This window comes from Pristis pectinata, chromosome 22, assembly GCF_009764475.1.
Source record: "Pristis pectinata isolate sPriPec2 chromosome 22, sPriPec2.1.pri, whole genome shotgun sequence".
Classification (NCBI taxonomy): domain Eukaryota; kingdom Metazoa; phylum Chordata; class Chondrichthyes; order Rhinopristiformes; family Pristidae; genus Pristis; species Pristis pectinata.
This window is the reverse complement of record NC_067426.1, coordinates 19,236,685-19,254,521: the sequence shown is the minus strand read 5'-3', so window position 1 is coordinate 19,254,521 and position 17,837 is coordinate 19,236,685. Positions and strand designations below refer to the sequence as shown.

Genomic DNA, 17,837 nt, shown 5'->3' with positions numbered 1-17,837 from the left:
ACTCCCTATTATTTTGATAGCAAATTCCAGGCCATCATTTTTACTCCTTCACTGTTGTACGGTAACATAGGAGCAGATGGGGGTCATTCAACCGTCATTCAGTTTGTTCACGGCTGACCACCATCAACACTATTTAATCAACTTGGATCTGTAGTGTCAATACCGTTCCCTGGAAAAAAAATCCATCAATCTCTGTTTTTTTAAATATTGGAATTGACTTCCTTCAAGAGCTTTTTGGGAGAAAAGATTCCAAATTTCCTCCACCTTTTGTGTGAGGAATGCTTCCTACCACACCAGAATGGCCTGGCACTAATTTTAATGTTATGCTTTCTTATCTGAACACTTCTACCAGAGGAAATAGCTCCTCTCTGTCTTTTATTCCTTTAGTCATTATGTGCATCAATACAGAAGTTTACAATGAGCAAAGCTGACACAGAATGACAGAAATGCGACCGCAGGGGTTTAGGTTTTGTTGAGAGGAGGCACAGGGTTGCAAGGTTTACAATAAATTGCAGATGGCATTGTTTATGCTTTCCATGTTGTGAAGAGTAGTAGGAAGGTAAAGAAACTGAGCCCCAGATGCACTACCACACTGAATGGTCCACACTATTCCCTTTACAGGAAGGTGCTATTGTTTGACTGATTAGAGGTGAAATTGCATTAAACATAATAAATAACAACATCAATCAAAGCTGAAAACAGAATAGGATACCTAATAAAGATAGTAGAGGATATCCATCATTTTTCATCTGGGGATAAAACTACTTTTGGTTGTAATTGATGCAAAACCTGTTTCTGATTGCTGAGTAAGTCATGTGATTTAAACAAACGAAGATGTTCAATCTTGCAGAGAGCTATGTGTACCCAAAAGTGGCAGAGTGTGAGACAGGTTTCCTGTAACTATTCTGGATTGTATGATAGTTTGGATAATCTCCCATAGCATTGAACATAAGGAATCAAAGCCACCTGAAGCACTTAGATTCAGGCAATAACATGGAACATTGGAAGCAGCTTTGTATGGTGAAGAACAAGGTTGAGTCCAAGTCAGAGAGACAGGGATAGCGGAAAGTGGACAGGAAGAGGAGAGAAGAGTGGATGGGGATAAGGACTGTGGAGGAAGTATGTAGTGAAAGAGAAGGGAAGAAAGGAGAAGGGAATAGAGCTGGGATCTGAGGGCAGTGAATGGGTGGGTGAGCATGCTACTGGAGAGGTGGAGAAGGTAAGAAGGAGTGGACAGGATGAGCATAGGTCTGGGAAGGTCAATAAAGAGAGGAGAGCTGGATTGGGCAGGAAGACCAGTCAGAGCAAAGGTGGACGGCATTATGTTGACTGGCATGAAGAAAGGAGGTGTGGCAGAGAAAAGAAAGTGGAGAGCGGCTGATGGATGAGGAGATCCCAGAGTTCTAAAGAGAAAAAGATGAACCAGGGAGGAAGCCTGGAGGATAACAAGTTGGACATGTAGAGGATGAAATGGTAAATGAGGAACTGCATGAAGGAGGCAAAATGGAATGGAACAGATGTGGTATGAAGAGTGAGAAAGGGAAATAGGGAGACAGGAATGTTTGACACACAGTCAGTCAGGGGAGCTGAGTACAGGGCGGGGAGGCGGTTGGGTGGAAGAGCGGGGAAAAGAAGTTTCAGCTGAGGTGATCTGTAGAAGGTTGTCAGCAACTTGCTAAGGGAATTGTGGTAGTGTATACTTATAAAATTGCAGCCTTCTAAATGTGTGATTTCATTAGTTGGTTGTCAAGTGGAGAGTACAGCAGGCAGTCTCCTGTTCTCAGCAGAGCAATCTTTCCTCCTGAGAAGTGGTGATATGTGGCCATTCAGATAAGTGCGGGAGATGCAAGTTCAGAATCAGATTTATTATCATTGACATATGACATGAAATTTAAAAGTAAGAACCACATTAGCCTGGATTTTGCTAGTAAATGCGATCTGTTCCCCACCTAAACTAACTGGCCAAGCTCCTTTGGCAATTTCCTGGCTGTGCTTTATCACTGGATTCCCTGCAGGTCCTAGCTCGGATTCCCCAGTGTTTATGCCATTGAATCTGCTCTTTGAACCTCCAAGCCAAGTTAGATCAGGTGCAGGAATCCAAACCCCTTTCACTTTAATGTGGATTATTTGACTGTAAGGAGGAAAGGGAAGAATAAGGTAGGGTACATTTATTTCAATTATTTGAGTTTTTCTTATTTCTTTTATTTCATTTAGTTATTTCTCATGATTTTAGAAAGTTTAATTTTAAGATGTTTTAATTATTTCATTTTTAATGGGTCTTTAACTGCTTCTGAATTGAAAATTCTTTATACCTTTGACAGCTGGCAAAGCTGGAATGACTCGTTGGCTTCCAGAGAACTCTGCGAGTGATGTTTGTTCTGGCCCACCCACATCTAGTGGCCCAGCTGTCACTCAAAGACTTGTTGCAGGACACTCAGATACTTTGGGCAAATGAGGCTGGCCTTCTGCATCCTAATCTGGTAAAATTAGCAGAGTGGAAAACACAGGAGATGAGTACAAGTGGTGGCCCCACTTCAGTAACAATTGGTCCATATAATGTTCTACTCTCCTCTCATTTCCTTATTGCTGTGATTCCTTTCTGAGGTATGTTTCCACATGTGCCATCCATTATGCTGTTCCTTCACACACCCCCACCACTCAATCTTTATCTGTCAACCCTCCTGATAAGCATCAATAATGGGTGCATTTGAATCAGGCACAGTCATGTCCTCCCAAATGGCTGTGGATCACACTTACAGCATTTTCTGCATGACATCAATAACCCCAGTAAAAGTATGAAAGGCATTAAATTAACAAGTTTTCATTATTTTTGTAATAATTAGAAGAGGCAATCAAGGCTTTATTTCTTCTTCATGCCTTAATTCTTCATGGTAAACATGAAAGATTAGGCTATTATTAAAAATTACCATAATTGAGGGAACTCACTAAAGTTAATTTTAGTTCAGATAGACCCTTAATTGACTTTTCTATAAAAATATTGGAGCAAACCTAATTTTGCATTAGAGTGTTGGCAGCTTCACATTCTTCAAACCTGTCAATTTGTTGAGGTAATATTTTCTGATCAGCAATGAGAGGGTAATCCGTCTTAACTCTAATTCTGTTTCCTTCCAACCAACAGGACAAAACTGTCATTGTCCTGGTTAGCAGTTTTTCTCACAGGGTCATGGGTAAAATGGCTATGTTGTACTAAAGCAGCAGAGCACACAAACAACCACTCTCCACATGACCAGAAGCGGCATAATGGCAGCTTGTTTGAATTGCAGAGGTGACATAGGGCAGTCTTAATCCCATCATTACCTCATATTCACACAAGTACTTTCCCAGCTTGGATTATTGGATAGCTATAACGAGTTGAAATTTTTTAAAAATTTAAATTAAATTTTATTTACGGTGTGGTAACAGGCCCTTCCGGCCCAACAAGTCTGCGCCACCCATCTTAAACCCAAATTAACCTACCCATACGTCTTTGCAATGTGGGAGGAAACCAGAGCACCCGGAGGAAACCCACACAGACACGGGAGAACGTACAAACTCCTTACAGACAGCGACAGGAATCGAACCCCGATTGCTCGCGCTGTAATAGCGTCACGCTAAACGCTACGCTACCGTGCCGCCTGATCTAATATGTCTCTTTCTGTTTTTCTCTCCCTCTCTGTATTTCTCTGTTTGCGGCTCACGGTTTTGAACCCACACTGCATTAGTGCCAAGAAATGACCATCTCCAGTAAGAGAAAGAATAACCACTTACACTTTATATTCAAGTGCATTACCTTAGTGTAGGATCCCATCATAAACATCCTGACAGTGACCAACCAGAGACATAAATGCAACAGCCATATTAATGACTTGGCTACTCAGCCAGGTGAAAGGCTGGGCATTTCAGAGTGAGTGGCTTAACCGTTGAAACTCTGACTTTGCCCCACCTTTAAAATGATAGCATAACTGCATCACATGCTTGGGTAAGTGCAACTTCAACATCTCATGAAGTCCAATTTTATCACGGACAATGCAGCCCCCTGGATCAAGGCCACCTTCTCTGTTTGATACATGTACTTCATCCACCACCAGCATAGTCAATTGTGTGTATGACTAACAGAATGCAGTATAACGAATTGGAAAGAGTGCTTTTCAAGTTCATATGTACTTGCCCAGTTTGGATTAATGGATAGCTATAACAACTTGGAATCCTAACCTAACACGTCTCTTTTTTTCCTCCCTCTCTATATCTCTCTGTTTGCTGCTCACAGTTCTGAATCCACACTGCATTAAGGCCATGAAATGACCCCATAATCATGTACCTCCAAATTATGGGTTACAGACAAAAGTTGGCCTTTGGCAACCCCCCAATTTTCCTCTGATATTCGACCACAAGAGGATGTCTGAAGCAACACCTGTGGTAGAATTGGGTCCTCCTGCAGAATCTCCTGCCATTGCAGAGGTTGTGAATGAGAGGGCTGGAGAGAGGACTGCAGGGATGGAGGGGAAGCAGAGGGGAGCGTCTGTGGTGCCAGGGCCTGAGTTGGGCTAGTGGTCACAGAAAGGATCACACAGGGGGAGTCAGAGAGTTGTTCAGGAGAATCAGGCAGATGATAGGGAAGGGGCATCAGAAAGATGGTGGTCTTGGGCAGATGATGGTGGGGGAAGGCGAGAGGGAGGAGGGAGATATGATTTTTTTTAACTGTCTGATCTAGACTCATTGGACTTGCTGCTGAATCACCTTATTTCATTCAATCCCACGCCAATCAACCAATTCATTTGCAATTCACAGGAAGGTCACGTTCGTTTGATTGCTTGACCTTTATTGTCACTGTCAGGAATGCAATTCCGAGCTGGAAAAGAAAATTATAAAGCCAACATCTGACACCTTCACAATCATTATTATTTTGATGATTGCGAGAAGGCAGTCAGATAATTATAAGGGAGGTTGGGGAGGAGGGAGGGAGACTTGGGCTGTTGATAATAGTAGGGCAGATTACACTGGAGGTGAGCAGATGTCCCGTGGGAGAGACCAGAATGTAGGAAGATGGAAGCCACAAACTCCCTGGCAGTGGTTCAGGTGCGATGGTCCCTTCAGCCAACACTGATGCAGACTTCAACTCTAGAAGCACCATTTGCTTTAAGTTCCTCTACACATCACACACCACCCCTGCCCTGTAATGACGATAGATTCATGGAACCCCTTGCCTAACAGAATTATGGGAGCATCTTCATCATAAACTGAAGCATTTCATGACCCCAACTTCTCAAGGACAACCAGGGCTGGCCAATAAAAAGCAACTTTTCCAGCCACAAAATATGATTTTTTTTAACCGTCTGGACCTGCTGCTGAATCACCTTATTTCATTCAATCCCACGCCAATCAACCAATTTATTTGCAATTCACAGGAAGGCCACGTTCATTCGATTGCTTGACCTTTATTGTCACCGTCAGGAATGTAATTCCGAGCTGGAAAAGAAAATTCTAAAGCCGACATCTGACACCTTCACAATCATTATTATTTTGACACATTCTTAAAATTATCAATCAATTGCCATTCTGCAAGTAGCAAAGTTTATACCCAGAGTATTTTGAGGCTAAGTGATATATTTTTAGCGCCGGCGGTGGTTCAAATCCTGGTGAATGAAATCGCTACCGCACGTTTTATCTGAAAATGTCGTGTATGCTCTCTGTGCTGTAACTCATGTGAATCAGCATGCTCCAACAGCAGGGTACAAGAGCATCTCCCGCCTTCATTGATACGGACTGGACATCCTGCTGGAAGATACAATTCGCCGGAACATATCAACATAGAGCAGGGGACAGGGGAAGCAGCTGAAAGTCAAAACCTGTCAGCCGCTTCATAACTTGGCACAAAAACGCTTCGGCTAACATATGGGCACTTACTTCATTAGTGAGTGAGACACTTAAAATGAAAGAATAATTTGGTGTTCGTAAAGCGACAATGTGCTTCTGGCGTTCTGAAGGCAAGCGTTCATTCCCCCGCAGTGAAATGGGCGCGCTCTGTGTTAGAACCAGCCTAGCTGCGAATTGTTACATTGTTGCATTGTGCTCCTGAACTGTGTCGATTTCACGTCGTCCCCACGTTGGGATAGACCCTATAAAATAAGACACCCGAGACAAGGCAAGAGGACTGCATTCCGCCTCTGCAAGGTAAAGTGCAGTGCCTGGATTATATGTCCCCTGAGAAGTAATCTACTCTGAGAGAATAGGTTCAGTGTCCTGGGCACCAACATTCTGCACTTGAAATTACAATTTCTGTTGCACCGTTTGATGTATGTCACGATCTTTTCGGTTGGCGCCTACAGCATTTACAATGTGTTAAATCGCGTTAATTTTCTCGCGATGACCTTGAGCGCTGGTTATTATTTCTGGTGCAGTCCCGAATAATAGTTTAATAAACGTGTTTGTCTAACACTCTGCTGGTTTATCTTGCCTGATCTCAGAGTGAGTAAATGTGGCTAAAGTGATCTGCGTATACTTTTAAATGACGTGGACTATAGCAGTCTCATACTTACATTGGTAAATGGTCAATTATCAGAGCCCTTTCACAGCAGGAGCTGCATTCTGGTCGTTTTAACAATGAATAAATAGAGCGTTTTAATTCTAGGACGAAGAGGATTTTATCCCCTCGGATCAACTTAGTTTTCCCCTCAAACTCCAACTTCTGAGAACTGGTAAGTCGAAATTAAATTACACTGGAATTTTTTTTTGTCATTCTGTTGTTACTTGCAACGATGGATGGGGATTTGCGAGAATAAATCTCAGTGCAGTCTGTTAATCAGACAATGATAATCCTTTGCCTGTAGCCGGAGATCTTGAACCGCTGCTGCATGTGGCTCAGCTTTGCCTTGAATCAGTAGCTTGCATTCTGGAGGAGTGTTCAATGTATTCGCACACTTTGGGGGGAGGGGGGGAATGAAACGATCTTGGAGGATTTAAATTTGTTTCCACAAAGTGAAAGAACACTCAGAACTTGTCATTATTTTGAGATTTTGTTTATGCATGACTCTGGACGATATTGTGCAGCGTTATCCTTTTTGAAATAGTATCCGTTAGAAGTGATCTTGACATTAACATTTCTGGTGTACATCTCCTGCTGCAAGAATGCACGACCTTTATACATCAAGGCTTTGCTTATACTGCCGGATTTACATTGATGCAACATGGTCTTCAGTGCCCATCCTCTCAACCATCAGGAGCACTAAAACCCTGAGATGTGAGACTAGGTCTGACATTGGTTTGAGTTCCAAATTTCTGCAGCAACCATTTCATCTATTGGGACTTTGCTATCCTCAATAAATTCCTGATGAAACTAAACCATGTCTGTTGGTAGACAATAATCCATTCTTCAATAGACCTTGCACTCATATAATGATCTTTAACATGGGAAACAAGGAGTTTCTCAAGGTGAATACACTGTCGTTCCATCTACAAATTAACTCCACCGGTTAAATAACACCTTCATCCAGTTTTCAGTACTACGAAGCAGTAATTTTAAAACATGTCAAATATTTTGGCTTCTTATTGGTGCAAAGTGACTTTCTGATTTCAAGTATGCTGGCAGGATAGAAGGATAAAGGTGCATTTTCAAATGTGGGGAAAATTATCAGTTTTATCCACATCCCAGTGATTCAGAGACTTTGATTAAATTACTGCTTGTGAATTCACATCAGTCTCAAATGTCAGCCTTACATCCTTTGATTATTTTTGGATGGCAGCATAATGATTAAACTATTGGACAAGCATCCAGAGGCTGAGACTATTGATGCAAAGGGATGTGTTCAAATCCCCCTCCAGCACCTAGGGAATTTCAATTCAAGTTAAATCTGTTATTAAAAATTGCTGATATCTGTTATGGCAAACCTGAAGCTGCCAGGTTATTATAAAAACCCATCTGGATTACGAAGTTCCTTCACGGAAGGAGATCTGGCCTGTATGTCATTAATTCTTAACCCCTTCTCAGTTCGGGGGCAAATTAGGATGGAGAATAAATCCCAAATCACATCCCAGGAACAAATACATAAAAAATATACAAGTAGTAATGAGAAGGAAGAAGTTTTGTTGATAACAAAAGCTGCATATGCCATTTATTTGTGCATTCGCAACGTGAATTACTTCACAAGGCAAAATTTTTTTATGATATTTATCATCAGGTTCATTGGATTTTATATTAGGAATAATTAATACCCAGGAGCAATTAGAAGACGGCCATCAATGAGGGGTTCACATGACAACAAACCATGAGAGTACAGCTCAAGTGCTTTATAACCGCAGGTTGTAATCACCATCACATCTGTTTATTTTTAATAACGTGCTTTGTACAGTTTTATTATATTTTGATCTATTTGTTTGCACTGTGATTGAGTACCATGAAAGAAATTGGCTAACTACACTTCATGCAATATGTTTATAAGTTTAAGCATGCAAAGCATTATGGATTTCAGTGTGGTCACTGAAAATTTCTGATATGACAGTTAATTAGTGAGAGGTACGTGGGCTACACGTATCCAAGACCAAAGAGTTACAGTACCTGCATGTCAAAAAAAAATCAACATTTTATTGCTACACCACATTTAATTTTGTATTGAACACCAGATATCTAAGCAACCCACACACAAAATCTTGGCCTAAGTTCATTGGCATTGACACTGTTCGTTTGTACAGAGGACCAACGGCACTTACTAATCATTAGCCTATTCCTTCTCCTGAAGGAATTGCATTGTATCTCAGGCAATTTATCTTGTTTATATGTGGGTGTGAATGATAGTTTCAGTGCCTAGTAGAGTGTGAATTCATGGGCAATTAAAAATGCATCTGTCTGAATTAATCAGATGACATTGCCAGCCATGTGGATTTTATTTTGGAATGAATATAAAGGTAGGACTAAGAAGTAGGGATCATTCACACAACATAAATGTACCGAAGTCTGTTTGAATTTGTGCCCAGCTCTGTGTGCAGGTCAGATCAAGGTTTTCTAACACATTGCAAAATTGGTTGATTTAGTAACAGGTTTATTTTTCAATTGGACCTGAAATGGTTTTGAAGACAGCCATCCTTCAAAAATGATAACAAAAATAACTTGTCTGTTGCAAAGGGTTGTGCAGTTCTTGTTTAATCCACAAAAAATATTTCATATATGCATATGTAGATTATGAATCGATTGCTGCCCACTGACATTAAAGGATTTTAATACAAAAATGCATACACCTTTTACATGTCCAAAGGTAAACTATAATATTCCTTACAAGGATCTTGCCACTCGTCTGAAAATTGTCCATATTCTTCACATGAGAAGTCAGTTTTATTCTATGGAAATGCTGCCTCATGTCAGTGTGTGCTTGATTTAAAGATTTCATACAGCTTGCGTATCTAGTTGTCTTTGGGACAGGTTTTCTTATATGGATGGGTATTTTGTTGCAGTCCACCGGTAACATTGCAGTCTCCCACATCTCTTTCCAGCTTTTCTGCCAGTCTATTACACAATTAACACCAATTCTTCACTGCTTCATCCTTTTGTCCCTGATGCACCCCTCTGCCCCCTTAAGTTCAGGTGATGCAGATTTGAAAGTATACTGCAGACAACTGATTTTTTTTCATTTGCCATCAAATCTGGGTGAGCTGAGTTCTGTTCCCCTGGTCCAAAACTGTTCATTACTCCTAGATCACCCTGGGATGCAGGATTGCACATGGCTTCTTCTGAAACCCCTGTCTTCACCATATTCCTTTGCAAAATGTTCAACACCGTTATGGTTGAGGCTATTCCTTCAGTTGCCTTTGTTGCTTCCTTCTTTAACCAGTTCACAATGTCAAATTTTCCCCTTCCCCTGTCGTGAACAAGCATCTTTCTGTTTTCTCTCTTGCCTCTCCTTCATGCCTTCTCTGAGCTCATCTTGTCCTGCTAACCTGAACGTATTACTACCTGACCCCATTGTGTTAGCTGAAGTTAAAACTGGGAATGCTGAAAGTTCTCAGTTAGGCGGCATCTGTGGAGTGAAAGTCTGAGTAAATGTTTTGATTAATGATTATTCATTAGACTTGGAGAAACTTAAAGGTTTTAGGTATAGAGAGAGCGAGGAAAGAACAAAAGGTGAAGAATAAATCCTGGAATGCAGGAGATATAAAATGAAGAGTGGGATGATATTGCAAGGTGCAAGAGGGCAGTGATGCAGCCTGAGGAGCTGTAACCAGCAATAGCAGGATTATTATCTGAAACTATTGAACTCCGTGTTGTGTACGCAAGGCTTGAAGATGCTGGTATCTAGATCAAAAATGGATTGCTGGAAGAACTCAGTGGGTCAATCAGCATCTGTGGAGGCAGAAGATGTAAATCGCCATTTTGGATCGCGACCCTGCATCAGGACTGAGGGAAGAGTACAGATTGCCAGTACATAGCAGTACAAGGGGTGGGGGTGGATGGTGAAAGGGGTTGGTAAGTGATAGTGGAACCAGATGAGGAAGGGATGATGGGCAGATGAAACCAGGTAGGGGAGGGGATGGGAAAGGTGAACAAAGGAAGAAGAAAACTAGGTGGACAGGTGAGTGCGTGTGCGAGAGTCCTACACCAGGGGTGTGGAGTTGGAAAAGTTGATGTTCATACCATTGAGCTGTAGACTACCCAAGGCTGGAATGTGCTTGGTCAAAAGATGATGTACCATTAAGCTTCATTAGGACAATGCAAGAGAGTAAGGATAGACCTGTGGAAGTGGAATCAGAGCCGCAAATAAATGCGTTGGGTGACTAAAAGTTCAATTCCATACGTAAACTGAATTGAGGGATTTCTGAAGGCGATCACCCAGTCTGAGTTTTGTCTCCCCAGTGTCTGGAGGTGTCACTGTGAGCAGAGGTTACTGTGTACTGGTTTATACTAAGCACCAGTAAATCATTTATTTGTTTGTAGTCCTGAATGATGAGAATGGATGTGATGACAGAGTAGGTGTTGCAGTAGTAAAAGAGACATTGCTGGTAAGGAACAAATCAATACATCATGGATGAATGGTCCCTTGGAATGCTGGAAAGGAAGGAAGAAAGATGCCATCACACTGGAGCTGCAAGAAATGGTAGATGTGTTGAATATGGACGCTGGTAGGGAGCACCATGTTACCCTATTGTGGTTTTAAGAGTCATGGAGGTCCTTGATTATTCTTCCTCCCACTCTTACCTCCTATAAAGAGTCCACTGAATTCTCCCATTTTCTCTGACTGCATTGCACATGTTCTGGTGACAACATGTTGCTTCCTTTTTGCCTCCAAACAAAGAATTCCTTCCACCAGGATTGAAAGGCTATTAAGTCTGCCCGCTTTATATCCCGCCGGTCTACTCTCATCCCCTTCCTCCTTCCCATAAATTTGCAGATACAATTCTTCTCTTACCAGAAGCCCATTGTGTGCCATTGATGCCCAGTCTTGCTAGATTGGTGCTGAATGAACCACGCAACATTCTTCACATGTAGATGGTCTTTTGTCTCAAGCATGTGCAGCAACCATTCCCACCAAATCTGTCAGTGACAGATGGGGTGAGTAGATTGGTGAGAAGGTGGTTTATCTCTCATGTAGTTTCTCTCACAGACCAATCTGTCAGCTATGTCCTCTGGGCATAGGCAGTAGTAAAAGATTCTTAGTGATAGATATTGATATCTCCCTCCCACAGTAAAGGCTGTGCCCTTTTGACTTCCAAATGATGTGCAGTATGAAGAAGCACTGATTGAGCATCTGAGGAGGGAGTGGCAAGTGGTATTCAGCAGGGCTTTCTTTTCCCATCTTTGACCTGATGCTGAGGATTCCCAGGGCCACTCCTGTCTGAATGTTTACAACTGTACCACTAATCTAGTGGATGTGAAATCTGTATTAATAACTTGAATTAAGGCATTAGAGGTAATGTAAACAAATTTTCTGGCAATATAAAGATATGTGGGAATGTGAGGAGGGCAGAATCTAGAAACGGTTAAGTAAATATTGCACTATGTGAAGAAATGTTTAGTTATCCACTTCGACAGAAACGATAGAACAGAATACTATTGAACTAATGTGGAAGAACTAAATGTTGGTGTTCAGAAAGATTTGACTGTCCTTGTATATGGGCTAGGTTAGCGTGAGGATACCTCAAGTAATTAAGTCAGGAAATGGAATGTTGGCTTTGCTTGAAAGACGAATGGAGAACAAGAGTAAAGGAGTGAAGCTGACAAATATAAGGCTTTGGTGAGACTGTATTTCAGGTGTACCTGAAATACAGTGTAGAGTTTTGGCCTACTTATAAAAGGAAGGATGTGCTTGCCTTGGAGACTGTACAGTGAAGGTTCACTGGATTATTTCTTGGGCTGGGGGGGGGGGTTTGTTATGAAAAAAGATGGAGCAGAATAGGCCTATCATCTCTGAAGGTTAGGAGAACTGAGAGACGGTCTTATTGAAGTAGAGGAAATACTGAGAGGGTTGAACAGTGTGGAAGCTGTGAGAGTATGTTCCCCTGTGGGGTAGTTTATCACTAGGGCACATGGTCTTAGAATAAGCGATCAGTCACAAGACTGTGACAGAGGAATTTCCCTTAGAGAGCTATGGATGTTTAGAATTCTTCACCCAAAAGGACTGTGGAAGCAGTGTCATTGGATATATTCAATCCAAAGATTGGTAGATATCCAGACTGCAGGGAACTAGAATCTGGTGGAGATTAGGCAGGAATAGAGTTGAAGCCAAAGGTTAGACCAATGATGATCTTTATTTAGAATGGTGGAGCAGGCCTGGGGGCCACGTGGCCGATTCCTTGGCAGAAATGATAAGAACCATAGGAGACAGATTTAAGCTGGTTGGCAGAAGAACAAGGGGTAACGTGAAGCAGTGTGAAAAACCATTGTCTGAATTTCCATGATCTAGAATTCATTTGCTGATAGGGTGGTGGAAGCAGACTTAGTTGTTGCTTTTGGAAGAAAATTGACAAGTACTTAAAGAGAAAAGAAATTACAGATCAGAGGGAGGAAGCTGAGGGGTAGACAGGCTGCATTGCTCTGTAGAAAACTGGTGAGGATTCTATGGGGCAAATGATTGCTCAGATATTTCCATAGTTCATTTTTCCTCTTCTGGATTAAAGAGACAGGGTTTTGTTTTAGTTTTATCAATGGAATCATTAATCTTGATTTTAGCACTATTTACCTTCCAATTATGGTGCATTTTCAGAAAGTGTTTTCTAATTTTTCAGCACGGATGCTCTCATGTTCAAAGTAACTGGAATGAGCCACATGCTCTCCCTGCCAGCCTGACCCTTTTTACATAGGCCATGTGTGGGTAATGATAGACTCATTAGCAAGTCTATCACTCCAGTTGATCTGGCGAGAGGTAGCACCAGCTGGGTTAGAACTGCTAGACCAAATGTTACATTGGTTGCATTAATCTTTCTTAAAGCACTGTCTGGCAGAATGCAGATAAAATATACTGACATTTTAAAAATAAATGAAAATGCCACCTTGAGTAATAAAAATGCCAGATTTTAAAAAAAAATTAAGAACCTGGAATTATTTTCCATTTATTCTTCCTACTTTTAAGTAGGAAAGCAAGGTCACTCTGTGCATGCCTTGGTTTTCTGTTTACTTTTCCTTTGTGCTTAGGCAAATGATTCATGCTGGGTTACAGTTCCATTAGCGCTAGCAGTTCATCAGAACCTTGTGCAATTAGCCATTCTCCACACGTAGGGCTAGTTAATGCACTGCAGGCTATTCTATAATGGAGACAGTGTGACTGAGTCTGATACATTACTGGCCTATTGCATCCATCTGTATTTTCCATTGAGAATTTCTGGTTTGTGAGGGTGCTGTGGCTGGTTTCTAACCTGGTAACAATGAGACCAATCCTTTTGTTCACACCTGGCCTTGGCACATCTATCACTGTTCCTTCACTGTATGGGTCCAACACTTCAATCTATCAGCACTATGGGAGTACATTCATCAGAAGACCAGAGTAGTGTAAGGAGGTGAGTCACCACCAACACCTTGAATGCAGTTTGGGTAATAAATGTTGGACTTGCCAACAATTGTAATCCCATAAATCAAAAATCTCTCTCTTTCTACTCCTGCTATGCAATTATCTGACTGTATAAACTGGCAATTAAACTGAGCATCTTCCTGTTATGTATAATTTCAGTCCCACATCCCACAGGACTCGATCAGAGGAAACCATAACCAGTCTTCAGTGAAGTGCAGCAGATGAACAGTGCAGAGAAACATGGCTGGGATTTCCCGTCTTGGTAATTCCCTCTGGATTACTGTCTTAACATTGGTCCAGGGAAGAATAAGAGTGGAAAATCTGCACTTGTAGATGCTCTCAATCCACCAGATAATTGGCACTGACCTCCTTAATCAGACCAAATATAGTGCTTCTTGAATTAATGCATCGAGGGAAAGAACTTGTACAGGATGGAGGGTGCTATTAATTATATGGACATTCAATATCAGGTAGCACGTAAGGAATAGTGTGTGTTTATAAGGCAGTAGCAGACAAAGGTCAAGATCTGATGAACAATGATGTCTTATGACAACATTCATGTATGTGGCATATGAATGCAGAAAAATGTTTCATGGGCGCATTATTAAATTAAAAAAAACTGATGCTGATTTACATCAGGAGATGTTGGCGCAGGCAACCAAAAGCTTGCTCAGGAGGGAAGGTGTTAGGGAGGAAAGAGGTGGAGTGTTTTCAGGAACTCCAGCACTTGGGGGCATGGCAAAGCTTCCAGTGGTGGAGTGATTAAATTTGGAGATGATTGCAGGCAGAATTAGAAGGGCAATGATGCCTTGGAGAAAAATAGGGCTGAAGTAGCTGTTGCTTCTCCTGAAGGTCCATCAAAGTCTTGGATCTTTCCTTTGGCTGGTACATTGCCATTGGTTAATGATGATGGCAGAATAACAGTTAGGAGTGCTAAGATCACAATGAGTATGGTCCTGCAGCATAGCTGGAGATGGGGAATTGCAAGAGCATGGAGGGGTTTGAAAATAAGGAAAAGAATTTTTAAAATAAATTGGTTGCTTAACCTTCAAACCCTTCAATGGTCTATAAGCAATGAGTATCACGAGTGTGGTAAATTTATACTTTGCTTTCCATTTGAGGAATTTGCACCATGAGGATGGTCGAGTTGGTCTTGAAAGTAAAGAATTGTTCAGTGTTGCCGTGAGTGATCACTGCCCTATAACACCTGATGGAGTATCCGAGCATCTCACGTTTGATTTGTGATAGGATTGGATTCAACTGTGATGCCTCCCACAGTAAAGTGATGTCTGTTATGGGAGGAATGGGTAGTTTGTAAAGGTTTTAGATTGGTGCCAGTGCTAGATGAACTGTTGAAGACGTGAATCACCAGCAGCAGGAAAAGGGGGAAAAATTGGCAGAAACCTTGAATGTGATTTGCATGAAAGTATTTTTGCTTAACTGTACATCTTTAAACTTTCATTTGTTTCTGTTGAACTATTCATTTGATGCAGTTACTGAGAAATCAGTTTTAGTTTAACTGAATAGCCTTTCCATTTTTTACAAATGAAATATCTGATAGCAAGCTAATTGGGGCAATGCATGGCCCAGTGTACTATTTAAAGTCTGATGGTGACTATTTTTTGCTTTAGCCCTGATGAGTGTACATAATGAATCTATAATTTATCCCAAAAATAGCTGACCCTCATCATGGGAGGTAAACTCAAGCTGGAAAATGAGGTGTTCTGTTTTTATAGAATAAAACTTCAAGCTGTTCTAACAGAATACATTTGGGATATGCCTCACTGAAGAGTAGTATTTAATGCCTAATTCACCCTGACAACACACACTAATCTAACATTATGTTTGTAGTTGGCATTGGATGGTATTTTAAAGAATATGTGAATGGTGGATTAAAAGTCCCTGCTCATAATAGCAACACTCTGCGTATAAATGTGACGTTTTTGTTTCTTGTTTTATTGAATGTTAATCGTCAAACAAATGTTCAGCTGAGTGAATATCATAGGACTCATCTCCAATGATCTTGCCTTCCAATTTTCAATCACTTTATCAAAATCCAACTCTCACTATTTGTTGTCTACTCTAATTCTTTTTTGCCAATCCTGATTTACGATTGTTCTTTAAGCATTTTGGGGTGTCTTGTACATTGACAGGTGCAAGTTGTTCAGTAATTTCATGGGTGGAAATAAGACTGCTTCACTGGTATTTGGAAGAGGGGAAGCTAAATGTTGTCATCTAACGTACATCAACTAATGCCTCTGAACAGATAAGCCAGAGTCTGGCTTTGGTCTTTAACAATGAGTGCTGGCTGAAAGATGATCCTAGTTTTGTGTATGAAGAAAAACATACAAAGGGTATTCGTTTCTCATCTGGCAATGCTTTTAGAAGAGTAGGGGAAAAAAAGTTGAGTACTAGAAAGCTTTTCAATCAAAATCAGCAAATGCTTCAAGGGGATCAAATGTCATATTTTCAAGTTTGCTGGTGAAATGAAACCAGGTGGGTTTGAGTGTGGAAGAGAAAGGAAAGAGACTTCATGGGGATATAAACAGGTTCAGCAAGTAGATGAGAACATGGCAAATGGAACACAGTGGTAGAAAATGAAGACCTACCCTTTAGTACATATACTCAATTCTATTGTAAATATAAGATAAGATGGTGAGTTTTGGTGATGAAGTTCAAAGGAACTTTATACACAAGTCACTGAAAGACTGCATGTCATTAGGAAGGCAAATGATATGTTAATCTTTATTACAAGAGGCTTTGAATATAGGAATAAGGAATTCTTATTGCAAGTGTTTTAGGGCCTTAATGAGACTACACATGGAATATTTTCTTCAGTCTTGGTCTCTTGCCTTAGAAAGGACGTACTTTCTGTAGAGGATGTGTAGCAGAGATTCACTACACTGGTTTCAGGGGTGGTGGGTTTGCTGGAAGAGGAGACAGTGAGTAAATTAGATCTGCATTTTCTAGCGTTTAGAAGAATTGGGGGAGATCTCATCGTAATTTACAGGATTTGACATAGTGAGCATGGGGGGAATGTTTCCTCTGGCTGAGGAATCTAGAACCAGGGATCATAATTTCAGAATAAGGGGTTGGCCGTTTAGGAATAAGATGAGGGGAATTTTTGTCACTCAGTTTATGGTGAATCTTTAAGTGCCCATACCCTGGAGGGTTATAGCAGCCCAGTCAGTATGTACCTTCAGAACAGATTGATAGTATTCAGAAATCTAGGGGAAATGAGGGAGATTAGGATTGCAGGAATATGGCACATTTGTAGATGATTAGCCATTATCTTGAAGAATGACAGAGCAGGTCAAAAGGCCAGATGGCCTACCCCTGTTCCTTTTGTTTTCTTATGTAAATTGTTATTGTACATGAGAAGTGTTGACATTGGATTATTGCTGATGCATGCACCTTCAGGATTTAACATTTGCAAGTCTGAAGCACTTAAGTAGTTAAGACAAAGGTTTTCACTCTAAGTAGTTATGATCTGAAATTCAGTGCCTCAGAGGGCAGTGGAAGCAAAATCAATTGAGGTTTTCAGAAAGGAAGTAGAAAAATACTTCAAAGGAAAAAGAAAATTGCAAGATAAGAGCTTGGAAATGGCACTGACTGGATTTCTCTTCTAAAATGTCACAGTCGAGTTTATTGCCATATACACGTACATGTATGCGCAGGTGCAATGAAAAACCTACTTGCAGCAGCATCACAGGCACATAGCATTATATAAGCAGCATTCACAAGAAAAACATAAATTAAATTGTACAGAATTCTAACAAGTAAAAGAAATACAATTAGAACAAAAAAACAAAGTCTACTTTAGTGCAAAGTGATCAGAGTGGTCGTAGTGTT

At 40.9% G+C, this 17,837-nt stretch overlaps 1 protein-coding gene across 4 annotated transcripts in view; it reads left to right on the top strand.

The window, feature by feature from the left end:
- Nucleotides 1-5,777: 5,777 nt before the first annotated feature.
- Nucleotides 5,778-17,837, top strand: part of LOC127581627 (hippocalcin-like protein 1) — a 120,232-nt gene continuing 108,172 nt past the window's right edge. The window contains exons 1-2 of one of the 4 annotated variants that reach the window (XM_052036159.1): nt 5,778-6,171; nt 6,629-6,695. Coding sequence is in view for 1 of the 4 variants with exons in the window: in XM_052036158.1 (XP_051892118.1) it covers nt 14,226-14,247 (22 nt within the window). In the remaining 3 variants the exon portion in view is untranslated. The other 3 variants (XM_052036161.1, XM_052036160.1, XM_052036158.1) reach the window with 3 other exon arrangements.